At 35.4% G+C, this 20,397-nt stretch overlaps 1 protein-coding gene across 2 annotated transcripts in view; it reads left to right on the forward strand.

Annotated features, from left to right (window-relative positions):
* The window catches only part of Alg9 (ALG9 alpha-1,2-mannosyltransferase), an 84,781-nt gene that overhangs the window by 21,209 nt on the left and 43,175 nt on the right, over positions 1–20,397 (forward strand). For both annotated transcript variants that reach the window (XM_076846421.1, XM_076846422.1), the window contains exons 9-13: positions 3,988–4,110; positions 7,753–7,907; positions 10,571–10,700; positions 11,534–11,681; positions 12,933–13,062. In XM_076846421.1, the coding sequence (XP_076702536.1) occupies positions 3,988–4,110; positions 7,753–7,907; positions 10,571–10,700; positions 11,534–11,681; positions 12,933–13,062 (686 nt within the window). The remainder of the gene's footprint in view (positions 1–3,987; positions 4,111–7,752; positions 7,908–10,570; positions 10,701–11,533; positions 11,682–12,932; positions 13,063–20,397) is intronic.

Genomic DNA, 20,397 nt, shown 5'->3' on the forward strand with positions numbered 1-20,397 from the left:
TTTGCCTAGTAGATGCTGGGGTGGGGGTCATTTCAGACAAATGGAGCATAAAGTATAGGGACTGCTGAGGCAAAAAGATTGAATACTGAATTATTTTTAAACACAACATTTTAGAGCATTGACTGAATTTTGGGTGGAAACTGTTTGGTCATGAGCAATATGATTTTATTCTTTCCATTGTGATTATAATAATATAAATATTTACCTTCTCTATTGTTCTTGGTTTTCAAAGAGAACTTTCTACCTTTCTTGGCTAGATAGCATATATTAATGATACATTCCAGACCTGAGCTGACTACTTTGTTTTGAAATCAGGGAAAAGTAAAGGAGTACTTCTGCACAAATAGCAATCACAATGCCTTCTGTTTACTGAATGCCTGTTACATTATATGCCAGAAAATTTTCACATACTGTCTTCTTCCCCTCATAAAAACTCTGTGAGATAAAGATAGGCATAAATTATGCACAGATGAGAAAACCAAAGTTGAAGTGGTGAAGAACTCAGCATTTAATTAAATAAGTAGAACAAATCAGATGAGAGGACAGGATTGTCTGACTCCCAGGCCTGTGTTCTTTCAATTGAAAATACCCTTAGCAAAACCCTGGAATTTAGCCATTGAGATTCTACAGGAGAATAAGTTTACAAAAACAGGCAGCATAAGTTCAGAGTAGTAGAAGGAAGAGTCAACCCAAGGAATGAGGGGAAGTGGCACCTTTGAAGGGTTTTGGCCTTGGAGGGCTCAGAGGGCAGAGTGATATGCATGCTGGCAAGCTGTTTGATGTGGGAACACTGTGCTTGATCCCTTTTGAAGAAAGAAAGAATGTTTTGATAAAGTAAAGAATACTTGGTGTAGGAAATTTAGAGTGGTATAGACTAAAATTGTAAAGTCATAAGCAAGATCTTACATGATTTGTAGGATCGAAGATCAACAGGTAAAACAACATCGCAGAAAAGAAAAGTGAATCGTTTGGCACTGATTTTTGCCTCTGGTAATGTTTCAAGTTTCCAGATGTTGATGTGGGTGAGTTTTGCTGTCTGGTGTTTGAATAGAAGTGCTCTCTTATGAGGAATTCATTGGCCTGGAGAAGGTATGGGAGGCACTTAAATGAATCACTTTTCCCTCAAAATCAACAGTGGGTCTACTCAAGACTGTCACTTTGCAGCTTAGGACAGGACCCTAAACCTTGTTTATGTGTTTTGTCAATATTAGTCAGCTCACTGGACAGGAAGTTTCAGAAGGTAAAGGCAAATGCCTGCTGTTTGAAGGCTTGCTGTTTCCCATCCTTGCAGCAATAGAGGGTAAAGCTCCAATGGAGTCTTATGACTGCTTAGAGTTGACTGCCAGCCAGAACTGTTCTGGAGCCTTCATTCTCTTTGTTAATCATTTCTGTGGAATTTTGGTGGCTTTTCCCTCTTGGTGGTACAAATTTGACATTTGTGAGGATAACTTGCTGTAATTTAGTTCCTACATACCTGTTAAATATCAGGCCCATAAAAACGTTCCCCTTCATTCAATCTGTTGAACAGTAAATATCATTCTTTCTTTAAGCCTCTTTCAAAACACCCTTTAGATCATTTGATTGAAAGGAATTGAGGCATTTTCCAAAAAGGGAGAATTGTGAGTCACTCCCTGCAGAAACCCTGCTGCCAGCTTGCTTTACCTCACATCTTGCACAGGTTCAGTGCTCTGCTTATCATTCTGAAGTGTTTTTGTCTGCATTGTTCAGCTTTGATATTTTTTGAACATTAGTTTTGAGTTCCCTGGAAGAAAATACAAGTTTAAACCTTTTTTTTTTTTTCCTTAAGAAAGTATCTCAATATGTAGGGAAGGATACTAGCTAACAAAATCCCCCCCCCCTTTTTTTGGGTCCCTGTTTACCCTTGTTTATTAAGACTGTTGTCACTTGAACTTTCTTTACTCTTGGCTTATCCCCCAATTTTTGTACCATCCTTCAGAGATGTAACAGCCTATTATGAAATGCTCAAAGCCTAGCTCACAACTTAATGCTTCTATACTTCAAAGTGTAGTATACCTAGGTAAAAAGACAGCTCAAACAGAAATAAATTGTGATAGAGACAAACTTTCTATAAGTGGAGCAGTTTTTCTGAAAAAAAAATCTATATTTGCAAATATCAAAGAGACAAGAGGCTTTTTTCTTTTGATGCTTACTATCTGTAATGCATGGTGTAAAATATAACCCTCTTTCTCTCTGGTCACTCTGTGTTTTCTTTATAGGCACAGATTTTCAAAATTCTGTTAAGAAAAAAAGGAGTTAAAGGTTGATAGCACTGCCTCCACACTGATGGTCAGGAGAGGGTTATGTGAAAACTCTCCTCTCCAGTAGCTGGAATCTAAAGGACTCAGTTTATGTTTTTAAGTATTAATTAAAACCCAGAGAAGGCATGTATTTCTGTTTTGAAAATAGCACCATCCAGTAGTTTTTCATAAAAAAGAGTGGCATATAAAGAATACAAGATTAAAATATCCCTAATGTTCTTGCCTGGGTCAGGATCTCTGTTGCTGAACAATCCAGTTAGTATTAATTTTTTTAACACATTTTAATTGTAGAAATTGATGGGTTTTACTGTGACATTTCCATATGTGCATGTATTGTTCATGGATCATGTCCATCTTCCCTTTTGTCTTCTCCTCACCTCCCTGCTCTCCCTTCTTCCCTGGCCTCCTTCCTGATCCCTAATTGTTAAGTCTTTGTGTTTAGACAGGAAGGAGTGAACTTTTCCCAAAGATTACAAGAAGTTGAACTTGAACTCTTCTTTAATATGCCCCCCCCCCGCCTTTTACTCCTTCCCTAAATGTTTCTAGCATTATGAAGTTTGGTTTCTAATCTTATTTTGCTGTGCAAGCTGCAAAAATGTCAGGTTTTTCTGACTATTCCTCTGCCTCCTGATTACCCTTTTAAGCAATGCTGATTGCAGGAAATTGCTGTGGTGCAAGGCGGGTGTCACAACACGCAGTGATTAAAACCCGCATGTGTCATTCACTGCCTGATTGAAGTAATCATACGGAGGAAAAAAGCAGATGAAAACCTGCTAAATGTGCAGAGGAGGACTGTTTCTCATTTAGATTTAAGGATTTTGAGTTAAAGATTGAAATCTACTGTGAGTGGGGCTTGTGTTTTCAGCATTTTGCTTCATTCTGAATCTTCTAAGCTTCTGAGCACAGCCTGATCTCAGTATGATCCTACAAAACCAAATTTGTTGCTTCTGGTGATATAAATAGGTACTCTGTGTACAGGACCATAAAATAGTGGTTGAACAGATCAGGGGAAAGATGCTAGAATGTAAATGCATCAAATAGGTGTGAATAAGATGGCAGAGGCCCGAATATCTCAGACCAAGTTTCTTTATTACTCTTTTTTTTTTGGTCTGTAGTGATAAGAGAATAGTTAAATTGAAGTGGCATTTTAATAATTTTTAGCTCTTTGTGGCTCTTTTCCTAAACTATTTAAATTATTTGGTGGTTCATAGTAGATTTCTGTCTTTGTGCTGCCATAACAAAATACTTGAGATTGGTAATTTATAAAGAACAGAAATGTATTCCTCTCAGTTCTGGATGCTGGGAGTCCAAGATCAAAGCTCTCTGACAGGTTTGATGTCTAGTGAGAGCTGGGTCTCTACTTCTAAGGTGGTGCCTCATTGCTACATCCTCTGGAAGGAACTCTTCATCCTTATGTGGTAGAAAGGAATATAGATAAATAAATTTTCTATAGGTAGCCAAGAACAGCTAAATATTTAAAACTTAATTTCTATCTAAAACATCACAACCAATCCATTTCTCTTCTCATCTTCTGATTTTGTGCCACTGTATGTGACTGAGCATAGAAATAGAATAGACTTTATAGAGTCTTGGTCACTTGAGGCATTGGATCCTCAATATTATTTGAACAAAGAACATTGTGAGTCAGATACTATAATAGGTATTGAAAACATCCATTAATGATTTCTTGCCTCTTTCTCTCCCTCAGGTACAGAACCCTGGTATTTCTATTTAGTTAATGGATTTTTGAATTTCAATGTAGCCTTTGCTTTGGCTCTTCTGGTCTTGCCACTGACTTCTCTTATGGAATACCTGCTGCAGAGATTTCATGGTGAGTGGCATAAGAGATGAAAGGTTTGGGGGTAGGGGAGGAAAGAGCAAGAAACAACGTGTACCAATAAGTGAAAAAGAATTCTACTTATTTTATTCTCCATTTTCTTTCTATGGAAATAGTTGGTTTATGGGATTTTCAGTCTGGATTTGTAGATTATGTGACCCTACTGAAGATTTAATTAGTTGTTTCAAATTAGACTAGAAGGAAGAGCTTTACATCTCTTTAAGTGACAAAGTCAATATAATTTACACAGTTCCAAAGGAAGCAAAAGTATTTATAAATCTCAATATAACAAGCCTTTTTGAGTTTTCTGTCTGAATACCTGTGTGTTAACCTGATAGATTGCTTACTATATAATCCATTCTAGAGGCAGACTTTCTTTGGGAAATTATTTCAACCAAAAATTTGAAAACTGAACCATGCAGGGATTCCCTGAATTTGATACTGAAGTAAGAGAATCTTTGGACTTCCTAAGAAGCATGATGCTTCTCTTGGTTCCATTTTGCTTCTATGTTTGCCTTTCTGTGAAAGCTTGGTGTGTCATTTATTTTACTTGCTCTGATTCTGTATTGCACAGCTGATGTTTTCTCAAGTTGTCATGGCTCTGGATATCTGGAGCCTAGTTTCATTTATGGGAAACAGATTACAGCATAAATTCATATGAGCTTAGAAAGATTTAATTTCAGACTTTTCAATCTTATTTGGATGTCACATGATTGGTTCCTCTTCATCTCACCCCAATTCTGCTTTTCTACTGTTAATTGTTTATAGAGAGTTCACTGTGTTAAAAGATTAGAAGGTGCAAGCGGGCTTCATAGTCATGTTGTTTTAATATAACCACATTGCCATTATTCAAAAAAATTAACATAATTCCTTAATATCATCTAATATCCAAATGATATTCAGATTTCCTAGATTGTCTGAAAAATAGGTTTTTACTGTCAGTTTGTTTAAAACAGAATGTAAACAAAAGTTATGTACTGAATTTTTTGTTTCTTTAAGCTTTTCCTGAAATGTCTCATCTTTTTCTCCTAAAAAATTTCTTTATTTTTTGGTACTGGGAATTGAACCCAGGGGCACTTTACCACTGAGCTACATCCCCATCCCTTTTTGAGACAGGGTCTTGTGAAGTTGTGTAGAGCATTGCTAAGTTGCTGAGGTTGGCCTTGAATTTACAATCTTCATATCTCAGTCTCCTTAGTCACTGGGATTATAGTGTCTGACTCTCCCAAAGATTTCTTTCTTTTCTTTCATTTTTTAAAAATATTTATGTTTTAATTGTAGTTGGACGCAATACTTTTGTTTTATTTATTTATTTTTATGTGGTGCTGAGGATCGAACCCAGGGCCTCACATGTGCTAGGCAAGCGCTCTACCGCTGAGCCACAATCCCAGCCCCCTAAAGGTTTCTTAAGGAAGCAGATCTTTCAGGTTGTATAAGTATCCCACATTTTAGATTCAGATGTCTGCTCCCTTGAGGTTACTTGTTCCTCTATATCCATCCCTTGTATTTACTAAGTATCACTTTTTCCTTTTTTTCAAGTAACTTTGTTTTGAACTATAAAAATAATTTATGCTTGTGGAAAAATTGAAAACATTTGTGATGTGAATTAAAAAACAGGATGTTCTCTATAGTATGAATCAAATTTTAATTTTAAAATGTTTATAATGTACATGTGGCCACCTTATAAAAATATGAGTGCTGGGGCTGGGGTTCGACCCAGTGGTAGAGTACTTGCCTAGAAAGTGTGAGGAACTGGGTTTGATTTTCAGCACTATATAAAAAAATTTAAAAAATATTGTATCCATCTAGTACTAAAAAATTTAAAAAACAAAACAAAAATATGAGTGCGTTCTGACTTGTGTTTATACTTGTATGTGTATTTTACAATAGAAATGATACTTTGTTTTTTGGTACTGGTTTTGAACCCAGGGGTATTTTACCACTGAGCCACATCCCTAGCCTTTTTAAAATTTTTTAATTTAAAAAAAATTTTTTAGTTGTAGGTAGATACTGCCTTTGTTTTTATGTGGTGCTGAGGGTTGAACCCAATGTCTCATGCTTGCCAAGTGAACGCTCAACCACTGAGCCACAGCCACAGCCCCATTTTCAGCCCTTTTTATTTTTTATTTTATTTATTTATTTTTAAGGAATTTTTTTCATAATACCTTTATTTTATTTATTTATTTTTATGCAGTGCTGAGGATCGAACCCAGGGCCTCACACGTGCCAGGAAAGTACTCCACCACTGAGCTACAGCCTCAGCCCTATTTTTTATTTTGAGATAATATTTCACTAAGTTGTGTAGGGCCTCCGTAGTTTGCTGAGGCTGGCCTTCAACTTGCAGTCCTCCTGCCTCAACCTCCAGAGTCACTGGGATTACAAGTGCATGCCACTGTGCTGGAAAAAAAATTAAAAATATAAAGAGCCAGGAAAGAAATTACCTATGATTCTACTATATACCACTGTGGTTAGTGATTTTATATAGGAAAAAATTTTGATTATTTTTTTTAAATTATGTTTGATTTTAAAGTACAAAAAAGTAAAAGACTTTACTTTAAAGTTTATTTTCTTATAATAAAAAAAATTTAAAATATACTTACCTGAAAAGGTATAAATCTGAAAGTATAATCTTAAATCTCGTGATAAAATCTTAGAGTGAAAGGTTTATAAAATAAGCTTGCTAATGAAGTTCAAAAAAATTTTTTTCCCTAGGGAATTCTGCAGAGCCACATAACCTAGATAGCTAAATTAGGCATTCTGATAATTGTCCTGGACTAAACTTGCTCCCTATAAACTTGCTCACTATAGACATGGTGGACACCAGGGGGCGCTGTCTACCTACCCTTTGCCAGCATTTTTATGCACTGTTCATTATCTCTAATATAAACACAGTAGGAGATGCCTTCACTATGAGTTGCAGGTTTATTATTCAGTGCTCATGTACCTAACCACAGGAACTTTCCAGCAGGTGCCTGGATCTTAGTGTTCATTACATTCCTTTAATTCTTTTACATGCTTTAAGTACATTTTGTTTCTAATTTTGAGATTCAGAGTGGTTGGATATTATAGAAGAGGAGTGAAAATCAGTGAACTTTATTTAAGAGTATTTTCACGTTTACCTTAAAACAGCTGTCATTTGTGGTTTGATGAAAGGGTTTGAGAATCCAACTGTTTTGCTTTCTTTTGATTTAGGTTTTTGAACAATTAGACAATTGGTGGTGTACAGATAAAAATAACTAATGTTTAAACATAGGAAGTAAAACTCAAGAAGTGGGTTTACACTAGGCTTTTGGTTAATCTTAGGAATGATTAGTCTTTAGTCTTAATGGTGGGACTCCTTAGAGGGAAAAGTGTAGAATTTATTAAGTTCTTTTAACCATTAACCTGATTTTCATTTTGCTCTAGCCACACCCAGTATTGTATCTCTCTTTAAATTTTAGATTTTCTTGGTAAAGTTAAGGAGTGTGTTTTTCTTTTTATTGATGTGTTTGGAGAAAATGTGAATATACTAGCTGCAACATTTTTATGATGTGCCTTTGGACATACTTCCAAATTTTAGATCAAGAGAGCATTGAGACTAAAGATGTTAATTTATTCTAATATGATGAAAACTGAATATTTTTCTGTGTCTTGCAGTTCAGAATTTAGGCCACCCATACTGGCTTACCTTGGCTCCAATGTATATTTGGTTTATGATTTTCTTCATCCAGCCTCACAAAGAGGAGAGATTCCTTTTCCCTGTATATCCACTTATATGTCTCTGTGGTGCTGTAGCTCTTTCTGCACTTCAGGTAAGTTTCAGGGAAAAACATTTGTGCCTCATTCTGTTTCACTTATTAAATCATTGCTCATAAAACTTAAGAGCAAATTATAGAGTACATCCATCTAAGATATTTTACCCATAATGTTAAACCTAATACAGATCATATTATTAAAAATTTATGTATTGATAAAGCTATTTATCATATTCTTATTTGCTAATTAAATATTTGCATTATTAATTTTTTGTTGTAATTTGTCTCTATTGTCAACAGGAATCCAATTGCTAATAAAGGTGCATTTTTTTATGAGGTAATTTTTTTATAGCTTTATTTTTTATGTGATGCTGAGGATTGAACCCAGGGCCTCACATGTGCTAGGCAAGTGCTCTACAACTGAGCCACAACTGTATCCCATAAAGGTACATTTTTAAGTCACATGATAGTGGTACCTGAGCAGAGCTAGCAAATGTCTGCTCTGCTGGATCAGACTAAAACTTGCTCGAGACTTTGGGATTACATCAGGCAGTTATGTAATCCTGGTTTAAAACCTGTCTAGGTCAATTCCCTGTCAGAGCTAATCTTAACTTTGAATATCTCTGTATTTATGGCCCCAGCAACCTCTGGATACTTTCTTGCCCTCTGCTGTCATTTCACTTGGCAGAAAAAAAAAATAGATGATAGATTTTTTTCAAAAATATTTATTTATTTAGTTAGTTAGTTAGTTAGTTTTTGGTGCACACAACATCTTTGTATGTGGTGCTGAGGATCGAACCGGGGCCGCACTCATGCCAGGCGAGCGAGTTACCACTTGAGCCACATCCCCAGCCCAGATGATAGATTTTTGTTGTTGTTATTGTTTTTTTGGGGGGGGTATTGGGGATTGAACTCAGGGACACTCAACCACTGAGCCACATCCCCTGCCCTATTTTGTATTTTATTTAGAGTTGCTCAGCGCCTCACTGTTGTTGACTCTGGCTTTTGAACCTGCAATTCTCCTGTCTCAGTTACCAGAGCTTCTGAGATTATAGGCATACGCAACCACGCTTGCAGATGATGTTTTATTGTTAACAGATTTATTGAGATATAAAATCCACAAACCATGAGTTCACCTATTTAAAGTGTATGATTTCAGTGGTTTTTAACATATTCACAGATATATGCAATCATCACCACAGTCAATTTTAGAACATTGTCATCATTTCAAAAGCTCTGTACCCTTTGACTATTATTACTTCTACCTTCTTTTCCATAGCTCCTCATCCCTAAGTAATTAGCAATCTATTTTCTATGTAGATTTGCCTGTTTTGGGCATTTCATGTAAATGGACCATAAAATATATGACTCATTTCTTTCGCTTAGCATGTTTTCAAGGTTTATCCATTGTAGAATGATAGTTTAAAAATAATTTCAATTACAAAAGTAACTGAATTTCATTTCAGATAATTTAGAAAGTGGTGAAAATTCTTCACCTTTTAACAAAAACACTTTCTAGCATTGGCTTATTATGATTGTAATAATAAGTGTGCATATAACGTTATATCCTTTTTAACTTGGTATTATGTCATAATGTTGTCTATGTTGCCATTTCTATATCCATCATTTAAATAGCAGTATAATGTTCTATTGATTTGGGTATAGTGTATAAAATAATTGGATATAACATATATAACATATTGAGTTGGTAATATGTAGAACAATGATTAGATATAATTCATGTTAGAATTTAGGTTACTCATTTATTTAGCATTATAACTACTAGTAGAATAAATATTTTCATTTAGTTATTTAAATATTTTCATTCAGGTTTTTAGATTATTTCCTTAAGATAAATTCCCAATTCCTGCCCCATTTGTTTTTTTAGTGGTTCTGGGACATAAACCCAGGGACTGACACATGCTAGGCAAGTTGCTCTACCACTAACCCACATTCCCAGCTCTTCTCTAAAATATTAAAAGCACTCTACATATTTACGGCATTTGTTATATGTTGCTAAACTTATTTCCAGAAGTAGGTTCTATCTAGGAAGGAAGGAAGGGAGGAAAAAAAGAAATCTGAGGAGAAGGTACTTAAAGATAGCAGATGGGCTGGGGATATAGCTCAGAGGTAAAGTACATGCTTAGCATGTGGGAGGCCCTGGATTTGATCCCCAGAATCACATATACACAAAAAGCAGAATTCATACATGCATGTATATATGTTATATAACCATCTAATTTATTAAGTTGTTAAGCAATAATTAACAACATGTTCCTAGTGTTCTATGAGAGGAATTCTTTTTTCTTGTTTGGTCATGAGACATTTTGTTCATATTAAAATCTTCAATGAAAACTTGAGGGTAAGGAAGTAAAGATAAATTCTTATATCAAAACAGATTGAAATACTTCATATGTCAAGGAAAACTACCAAAAAAGCATTTAAAAATAATTTGAAATAAGTTATTAGGACTTTAAGTACAAGCAAAATATCTAAATAATTTTCTTGAAAGCTATTAAGAGTATGGCAAGCCAGATAGGCTGACCCCCAGATAGTATTAGAGGACTTGGCTTTAATCTTTGTATTTGGAAAGGATTCCTTTCTAAGTGTTCCTGCTCAGACTCAATCTCTGCATTCTTGGCTTTTCTTTGATGTTTCATGATTATGTGTATTCTGCAAGGTGTATCTTCTTTTATCAATACAATTTTCTTTCCTTCTAGAAATGTTACCACTTCGTGTTTCAACGATATCGTCTGGAGCACTATACTGTGACATCAAATTGGCTGGCCTTAGGAACCGTCTTCCTCTTTGGGCTTTTATCATTTTCCCGCTCTGTGGCACTATTCAGAGGTAGATGTGCTATACGGGTATCTTAACTCACCCTCACAAGGCTCTTCACCTCAAGTTTCCCTTCATGCAGGCTTGTTTAATACATATTCAGCTTATGCTAGAAAGAGGTCTTTCTTTTTTTTGAGGGAAGGGGGTGGCACAGGGATTGAACTCAGGGGCACTCACCCACTGAGCCACATCCCCAGCCTTATTTTGTATTTTATTTAGATACAGGGTCTCACTGAGTTGCTTAGTGCCTCACTATTGCTGAGGCTGGCTTAGAACTCACAATCCTCCTGCCTCATCCTCCTGAGCCGCTGGGATTTTAGGTGTGTGCCACTTGCCCAGCAAGAAAAGGTCTTTCTTGAAGGGGGAGCATATAGAATTAATAATGAGTAGGATGTGACTTCTTTACCTCATGATTGAAAAAGAGATTGAGAATTCCTCTTGGTATGATTAACTACACATTTTTTCTCTGTTTTTATTGATTCCCCCCCCTTTTAATGGTTATTGATGAATTAAGGAAGCCTAAACTTTGTGCTAAATTCTCATGATTATATTTTCTTACAATCATTATTGGGATCTAAAATATGAAAGTATGCTGAAAAAACAAGATGTTTAAAGGGGAAAGGGTATGGAGAAGGGCAAGAAAGCCCTTATATTTGGCAAAATAAGGTCTCTGCTATAGTCATCTTCCTAAAAAAGAGACATTTTTTATGTGTAGGGCAGGCTTGGCCCTTCACACTTCTTAAATTTTATGTGGATTATAGTGGAACATTAACATGTATTATAACTACATGTCAGAAATTCATCTTACTCATCTTTGGCTTTTATTGACTATTCCTTCCTTCCAGGATACCATGGGCCCCTTGATTTGTATCCAGAATTTTACAGAATTGCTACAGACCCAACTATCCACACTGTCCCAGAAGGCAGACCTGTGAATGTCTGTGTGGGAAAAGAGTGGTATCGATTTCCCAGCAGCTTCCTTCTGCCAGAAAAGTAAGTTACCCTTTAATTCCCATAGTTTTAAATCAAGGAATAAAATTAACAATCTTATGGCAGGGACTTTTTTTTTTTTTTTTTTTTTTTTGGTGGTGCTGGGAAATGAACCCAGAGCCTTGTGCATGCGGGGCAAGCACTTTACCAATGAGCTGTATCCCCAGCCCATATGACAGGGGCTTTTTAATTTTTGTTTTGCTTTGGAGTTTTTACAGAACGTTATTGAATCATTTCTGTCTCTGATTGCTGTGGAATCTGCAGCATACACCCATCTCTTGTATTCATTAGACTAGGTGCCATGTGTGGGTGTGCACCCTCCCCTGCTTGTATCTACAATGTCAGAGGACTTTTGAAAATGTTCTGGGCTCTAGGCTTCTGCTGACAACTCATTCTGAAAATTCCTGTTTATAATTCTGTAATTTTTGATATTAATCCACTTCCTAAAGGGTCTTTAGAAACTCTAGCTAGAAAAGTATTTTTAGAGAAGAATTTTTTTTTTCAAACAATAAGTTTTTCACCAATGTATGAACACTGGGGAAAGCTATTATTAAGACATCTGTACCAGTTTCCTTTACTCTGTTGTTAGATTTGATAGCATATGCCCTGGAGTTCCTTAATTCTTTTTTTTATTTTGGTCCTATTTATGTAAAAGGGAAGTCTGGTTAAGATGAGTCATATTGTTCCATTTAAGACTGGCTTCAACAGCTTAGCTTTACCTGGTAGTAGTATTATGCTTAATAAAAATCCTGTAACAAATTAAAACTTATTTTTTAAGGGGTTGACTTTGGCCTTTGCTGTTTACTATTGAAATTGTTTCATAACTGAAGGCACTTTTAAGGATTATTCAGTAAAAGTTCTGCTCCCTTAGCATGTTCTTAGTGCCAATATCATATTTCATCTTTTTCATTATATCTGATGAGTTTGCCTTAATTTTAATAAGTCCCTTTGATCACATGGTAATTGGCAATAAACTTTGACATTTTTCTGGTTATTTCATGATATAACCATATGGTAGCAAATTTCACTTCTGAAACTTGGTGAAAAGGATTAAGAGACCTCTAGTCACAAATTTCTCAATGATTTTTGGATTAAATTGTGACCTCTGCCTTTATGCTCCCTGGTTAAGGTTTTAGCAGAAATATTTTTTTCTTCAAATGAAATGTCTTCACATGATTTTTGTTTGTTTCAAGTACATTTAGCAATATGATCCCCTTGTGTTTTTCTTATTCTTCTTATTTGTGTTTCTGACAGTTGGCAGCTTCAGTTCATTCCATCAGAGTTCAGAGGTCAGTTACCAAAACCTTTTGCAGAGGGACCACTGGCTACCCGGGTTGTTCCTACTGACATGAATGATCAGAACCTAGAAGAGCCATCCAGATATGTAAGAACTATGTTCTCTTCTTTGAAAATAATTCTATCCCTAAAATCTCTTAGCATGTATATTAGAACATTGATAAAAGGAGAATTTCTTAGAAAGTGATTTCTGTAGAATGAGGGGTATAACAACCTTTGTTGAGAAAGACCAAACAGTATCACTTTTATTTTCAAATTACTTTTTATAGTTTATATAAAATATAGAATTCAATATAACTTCTAAGCTTTTCAGTGGGCTAGAAATTTTCTTATGTTTCATTCTAAAACACATTTTGGAACTCATATGATTCCTTGGCCTATTAAAATACCCTTGACCTAGCTATGACTATATTCTGGTTTTAGCACATGAATAATCAGGAAGACTATTTCCATAGTAAGTGCCATGGCGCAATCTCTGTCAGTGCCATGATCTTCTACCTACTTGACTTTATACACTCTGAGATCCCAAATGAATTTTATTTCGGTTCCTTTGAAAGATGACACTTTCTGGGCTGGGATTGTAGCTCAGCGCTACAGTGCTCACCTCCCATGTGTGAGACCCTGGGTTCAATCCTCAGCACCACATAAAAATAAATAAGTGAAATAAAAGTATTGTGTCCAACTACAATTAAAAAATAAATATTTTTTTTTAAAAAAGAAAGATGACACTTTTGACATTTGATACATGTAAGATCTTTGATGGCAAAAAGGTGAGACTAGTAAAGATTGTGCTGCTCTTGGTTCACAGGGGCAATGAAAGTTCATTTTATAAACTTATTGGAGAGCACTTTTTTTTTTTTTTTAGCAATCTGTTAAAGGAAAGGTAGCAGAATACAACAGTTACTATTATGGTATTATGTAAAAATGTGGATGTGTAACCGATGTGATTCTGCAATCTTTGTAATGTTTTGAATAACCAATAAAAAAAAAAGAAATACTTAATAGTTTAAATGTCAAATATATTTAATTTAGGTTTTTTAAAATATCATGTTCTTAAAATGTAAAATAGTGAGACTTTTACTTCTCTTCTGAAGCAAACTGGTAGCCACATATGGCCTTCTTCTCCAAATTGGGGCTGATTATACTTTCATGGAGACCCTTAGGGTTTGTTAATAGTGAGTTTTACTGTGTGGATCTTAGCTATAGTTTGTGTAAATGTGCATTATTAAACATATCCTTGGTCTGGTTCCCTGAGAAGGTAAGATATGCATTCCTACCGTTCTTTTAAAGGAAGACCCTTATTCTTGTTAAAATGAAAATATCCTTTGTCAGATATGATGGAACATACCTGTGATCTCAGCTACTGGGGAGGTTGAGGCAGGAGAATCATGAGTTCAGGGGCCAGTGTGGGTAATTTAACGTGATTTTTGTCTCAAAAATATGAAGGGCTAGGGATATAACTTAGTGACAGAGCACTTGCTTAGCATGTGTAAGGACATGGATTCAATCCTCAGTACTGCAAAAAAAATTTAAAAATAAATAAAACAAATAAAAAGGAAAAATAAGAAAAGAAAATACCCTTTGTCAAGGTAAACTATTACAGGTCATTTTTATTTTAGCTGCAATCATTCTCCTGAAAGCAGGTTTTTATTTATGTCCGGGGGATCACCATAGAGACACTGGAAAATCAAAAAAAAAGGAAGCATGCACCATGAGGGGGAGACAATTTGAGTTTAGAGTGATGTTATTAGAGACTTCTTTAGGAAAAGGTAACATGGGGAGGTAAGGAAAGAACATGGACTGTGGAATCAAATAGCCTAGGTTTAAATCCCAGTATTATTTTTTTTACCTTGATGACCTTGGGCAAATTAGGTAATTTCTCTGTTTCACTACTTTGTTTCTGTCTATAAAATGGGAATAATGATACCTACTTTGGAATTATTATGAGATTTGATATTGCATCTCTATCATATTTAGCATAGATTTTCCCCATGAATGTTCTTAATCTGATATCCTTAAGAGGAAATATACTCTGCTCAAATCTCTCCTTCCCTACTGTAAATTTTTCCCAATCTGGTTTTTATTCCAGTCCATGCAGGTTCATCATTCATTGTCTTTTCTGCCTCAATGTTTTTGCTTATGTTAGTGACCCTGCCTGCTTATGTTAGCTACCCAAGAAGCCTACTATTTAAGTCTGTATTGAGTAGTTCTTCCTTTAAGGATCTTGAGTATTTATCTGTTCATTTAGCCTTTTAATTTCATTCTCTTATTATTATCTAAATATTTCTAATATGTATGTCATACCATTCCTCATCAGATTTGTGAATGCTATGAAGGGAATGACTACATCTTATTTCTTTTGTATTCTCACCAGCTAAGTGCCTAATGGTTAACCTTTAGAGTAGTCTTCCCTTACCTGCAAGGCTTTCAGGAGATTCCCAAAACCATGGATGGTACCAAACACTATGCCTACTATGTTTTTTTTTTTCCTGTACATGCATACCTATGGTAAAGTCTAATTTATGAATTTGTCACAATAAGAGATTAACAATAAACAATCACAAAATAGAACAATTCTAATAATACACTGTAATAAAATTATGTGAATGTGGTCTCTTTCTCAAAATGTCATATTGTACCATAAATCTTGGCAACCTCATCATATTTTTTTTCTTAATAATTTGAAAAATTTTACCTCTTCACTTAAAGAGAGTACTTGATGGCTTATTTTGGGCATACCCAAATTGCCAGCATCACTACTTTTGTGCTTGGGACCATTATTAAGTAAAATAAGAGTTATTTGAACAATAGAACTGCTGTATTATTATAGTTGATCTGATAACTGAGATGGCTACTACGTGACAGGTAGCACAACAGCATAGATACGCTAGGGCAGTGTGATTTCACCATGCTACTCAGAATGGTGTACAATTATAAACCTATAAATTGTTTAGTTTTTGAATTTTCTATTTAACATTTCCAGACTATGGTTGACTAAGGGTGACTTGAAACCATGAGAAAAGCAACCTTGGATAAGGGAAATACTTACTATACGTGCTTTCTCAGTGGAGAATGAATATTCATCATCATTGTGCTAAGGAGGTTGAGAGAAAGCTGGTTAGAAAATCTACAGTGACCTTTTACAATATATCTTAGGCTTTGGAGACTGATTACATCTGGTTAGATCATCTTCCCATATTTTCTGCAATCAGACATTATGAAATTTGGTTGACTATGTATTAGCTTTACCCCAAAGGTAGGGATTTTTCAGAATGCCAGTAGGAGTCACCATAATGCCAGCTGATAATAGAAGGGACAAACAAGTCCTTTTCTGCTAGGCATAAAATCTCCATTCTTGTGTTTGTCCTTATTTTTGTGGCTAAGAGTTATCCTTCAGAGTTCCCTGTGTTCTGCATGACAGGGAAAGTGCCTACTCACCTTTGGCCCTTTGTGAATTAGCAGGGACATTTGGTGATTTACTACTAATTTTACATATGAACTGTGATCGAGGATCATGTGTTTTAGCTGTTTAAAAAATTGTTTTCCTGTGATAATAAAAGTGGTAAGCATTCATTGTATGAAATAATGAAAACTATGGACAAGAAAAAAATAATCTGTCATCTGACTACCTAAGTGTTAACCACTGTTGCCATTTTAATGTGTTTTGTTTTTTCTTTTTTGCAGATATGTACATTTGTATATAAACAGAAATCTAAATAATTTTAAATTTTAATGTGTTTAATTCTTTAAGAAATAGTACCAGAATTATGGCTGTAATGTCTAAATCTTTGCTGTGTTACACTCATGTTTGTTACTTTTGTATCAGCCCTAGTTGTAAGTCCAGGTTCATTCAAGAAGGTATAGAAATTCAGTTCTCCATCATATCTGAGTATCCTCACTAGTGGCATTATTTTTACCTGCCCTTTCGCTCCGAGTAACAGGTTTTTGCCAGCTCATAGTTCAATCTGTCCTGTTTCTGTTCTGCATAGAAATGAGGAAAAATGTATCCTCCTTCATTTCACTATACTCCTTAACCTCTGAGTTTGTCAAGATTTAGGAGTATTTATAAAGGTTCTATCGTTCTGTTAAAACTGTGTTGCAGAACTAATTTTTTTCCTGCATGTGTACTTTCCATGGTAGAAATCGAATAGCTGTTGAACATTCCATTATTGAACAGTGGACATTTCAAATAGTTCATGTCAAGATTTTCTGTTAGAATCAAGGTCCAAATTTATTTTATTTTAAATTTTTTTAGTTGTGCTGAGGTTAACCCTAGGGCTTCATATATGTCAGACAAGCACACTACTATTGAGCTACATCTCCAATCCCCTCCAAATCAGAATTTAGAAGATAATGTTCAGTGTCATTGCTCTAGTTATTGAGAAATTTAAACTTTTGTGAGTATGTGAGGGTGAATGATATCTTTCTTACTCCAAATCTGCTATTGGATTTGGGACCTATCTATTCAATGAGTAAACCTCTGGAAGAAAGTAGCTGTTCAGGAGAGAGCTTATAGGGAAAGACTTGAAGCATAAGTGGACTTGCCTATTATCTTTGAAAAATATAGTTTGATCATTGATTGATTTTTTTCCTCAAACAGCAATATAATAATTTATGCTCCAGTGAAGCTAAAAGTCATTGTTCAGTAAAACCCACAAGATTAATGGGGAAATGGGGTTAGGGACACAATATTTAAAAACTTAGTGATATGTTAAAAAAAAAAAAAGAGGAGCCTGGTATGGTGGTGCAGGCCTGTAATCCTAGTAGCTCTGAAGGCTGAGGCAGGAGGATCACAAGTTCAAGGCCAGCCTCAGCAATTTAGCAAGGCCCTAAGCAACTTAGCAAGACCTTGTCTCTAAATAAAATATAAAATAAAAAAGGGCTGGGGATGTGTCTCAGTGGATAAGCACCCCTGGGTTTAATCCCTGGTACAGGGTGGGTGGGGTAAGGAATCAGGCACAGTGGTGCACACCTGTAATCCCAGTGACTCAGGAGGCTGAAGCAGAAGAATCCAAGTTCAAGATCAGCCTCAGAAACTTGGTGAGACCCTGACTCAAAATAAAAAACAAAAAGGGACTGGGGTTGTGGCTCAGTGGTAGAGGACTTGCCTAGTACATGTGAGGAACTGGGTTCTATGCTCAGGACCACATAAAAATAAATAAAATAAAGGCATTGTGTCTATCTACAACTAAAAAAAGAAGGACTGGGAGGGAGGTAGCTCGGTGGTAAAGTGCCTCTGAGTTCACTTCCCCTGTAAAAAAGAGAATAAATAGGAACCTAATAAAAATGTAGCACAACTTTTTACATGTTAAATGGTTAAAAGTTCATAAATATTATAATAAATATGGCAGTTTACTTTGTAAATGTTTAGCGTTTGCTTTTGGAATGGTGTTAGAAGAGTTGCATCTTGAAGTAGTCGATTATCTGAATCTGACAATGTTGATACCATAGTGGATTGGTGAGTGTGATGTGGGGAACTGAGGAGGGTCTGGATATTTGTGTATGCTTTATGTCCTTTTTAATTTTCCTTCTGATTGGTTCAGCTGGGCACAGTTTCCTGCATTCACCTAGTGTTTCTTGTAGATGAAGTGATACATAATCAAATGGAAAAATTAAATTATGTTCATAATGTTCCCTAATATATCTGTTGTGTTAACAAATTGGTGTTTTCAAAATAAGTATTAACACAAAACTGTTTATTCAGTTAAAGCTTCCTTTATCTCATTTTTCTTTATCCCTGCTTTTTCCAGTTACCAATAGGAACAATTATGGATTTGGAAGGGAACTTAAGGTATCAAGTCTTTGATCTCCTTCATTTTATGGGTGAAAGACTTCAGGTTTAGGGAGATTGGAACTTGACAAAGGTTAATCTTGGTATAAGAAGCTTTGTTTCAGGATCCTCAGTAGTCTTTTCTTTCCCAATAGTGAAGATTGAACCCATGGGTGTTCTACCATTGAGTTACACCCCCAGCCCTTGTCTTTTTTTTTGGTGGTGCTAGGGATTGAATCCAGGGCCTTGTGCATGCAAGGCAAGCACTCTACCAACTGAGCTATATCCCCAGCCCGTCAATTTTTAGTTTTGAGAAAGAAAGGGTTTTTCTAAGTTGCTAGCTTGGCTACAAACTTGTGATCCTCCTGCTTCAGCCTCCCAAGTTTCTGAGATTATGGGCAGTCACTATGGCACCCAACTCTACTTTAGATTATTTATGACCTTCTGGAATTTCATATAAATAGAATTACAAATGTATGCAGTCCTTTGTGTCTAGCCTTTTTTTCCTCAACATTTTTTCCCCCAGTACTTGGGGATTGAACCCAGGGCCTCACATTTACTAGGCAAGTGCTCTATTACTGTGTACGTTCCCTTTTTTATTTTTTATTTTGAGACAGGTTCTTACCAAGTCACCCAGGCTGTCCTTGAACTTGTGATCCTCCTGCCTCAGCCTCCTAAGTTGCTGAGACTATAGGTGTGCACTTCTGCATCTGGCACCTGGATGTTCTTTTCATACCTCTTCTTTCATATGTTATCACATGATGGTTAATCATCTTTGATGTAATAAGATTGAATACATATAAGTAGCATTATTTTTTTCAAAGTCACTTTTCATTTCTAGAGCTGTTTTATTTGTGCCAGGTACTTTCAATAGTAAATATTGTGTGTATGTATAAATAGAAATTATTGGGGTATCACCCCACTTCTTTCTTCTCTTTTTCTCTCAGTTTGTTCTTTTTCCTTCCCTTATTAGAGGAGAAAATAAATCGCCATATTGGTCTCCTTTCTAATTACCAGTGTTGGGTATCAGAGCAAGCAGATTCAAATTGCTGTCATAGATACCATGTGATCAAATTGGAATCTACCAAGAATTTAAATGGAACTTTTCAAAAAACTTTTTGCTTCAAACTAATCCCCTAGTTTTCATTATGTTGGTATTTAGGAAAATTAATTGATGTTTTCATGATGTATAGGGATTGAATGACCAAAAATTTTTACGTGTAAGTTTACATTTTTATAGTGTAGTAAATTTTTTCTTGCAAGTTTAAAGATTCAGTCAACAAATACATATTTAGCATAACTGTATGTGGGATAGGAAAACTATAAGATAGTCTGTGCCTCTGGATGGCAACTACATTTTAAAAATTTAGCTGGAGCATATATAAAAGAGGAAATGAAAAGCTAGAAAAATACTTGAACTCTTTCCCTCTCTAATGTTTCCTCCTAGGCTCAGTGTTCTTATTTCAATAAAGGAATTACACTAGGAGAATATTGATGATGGGTAGCATGATGTCGTTGGCAAAAGCATTGACCAGGAGTTAGGAGAGCATGAGTGTCTTTGGGAGCCCAGTGAAGTGTATATTCTTTTTAAACGACAAGGATTTTCAAGACCCTTGCTTTTTTTTTTTTTTTTTTTTTTTTTTGGGCATCTCT

The sequence above is a fragment of the Callospermophilus lateralis genome, chromosome 2 (genome assembly GCF_048772815.1).
Source record: "Callospermophilus lateralis isolate mCalLat2 chromosome 2, mCalLat2.hap1, whole genome shotgun sequence".
NCBI classification, from domain to species: domain Eukaryota; kingdom Metazoa; phylum Chordata; class Mammalia; order Rodentia; family Sciuridae; genus Callospermophilus; species Callospermophilus lateralis.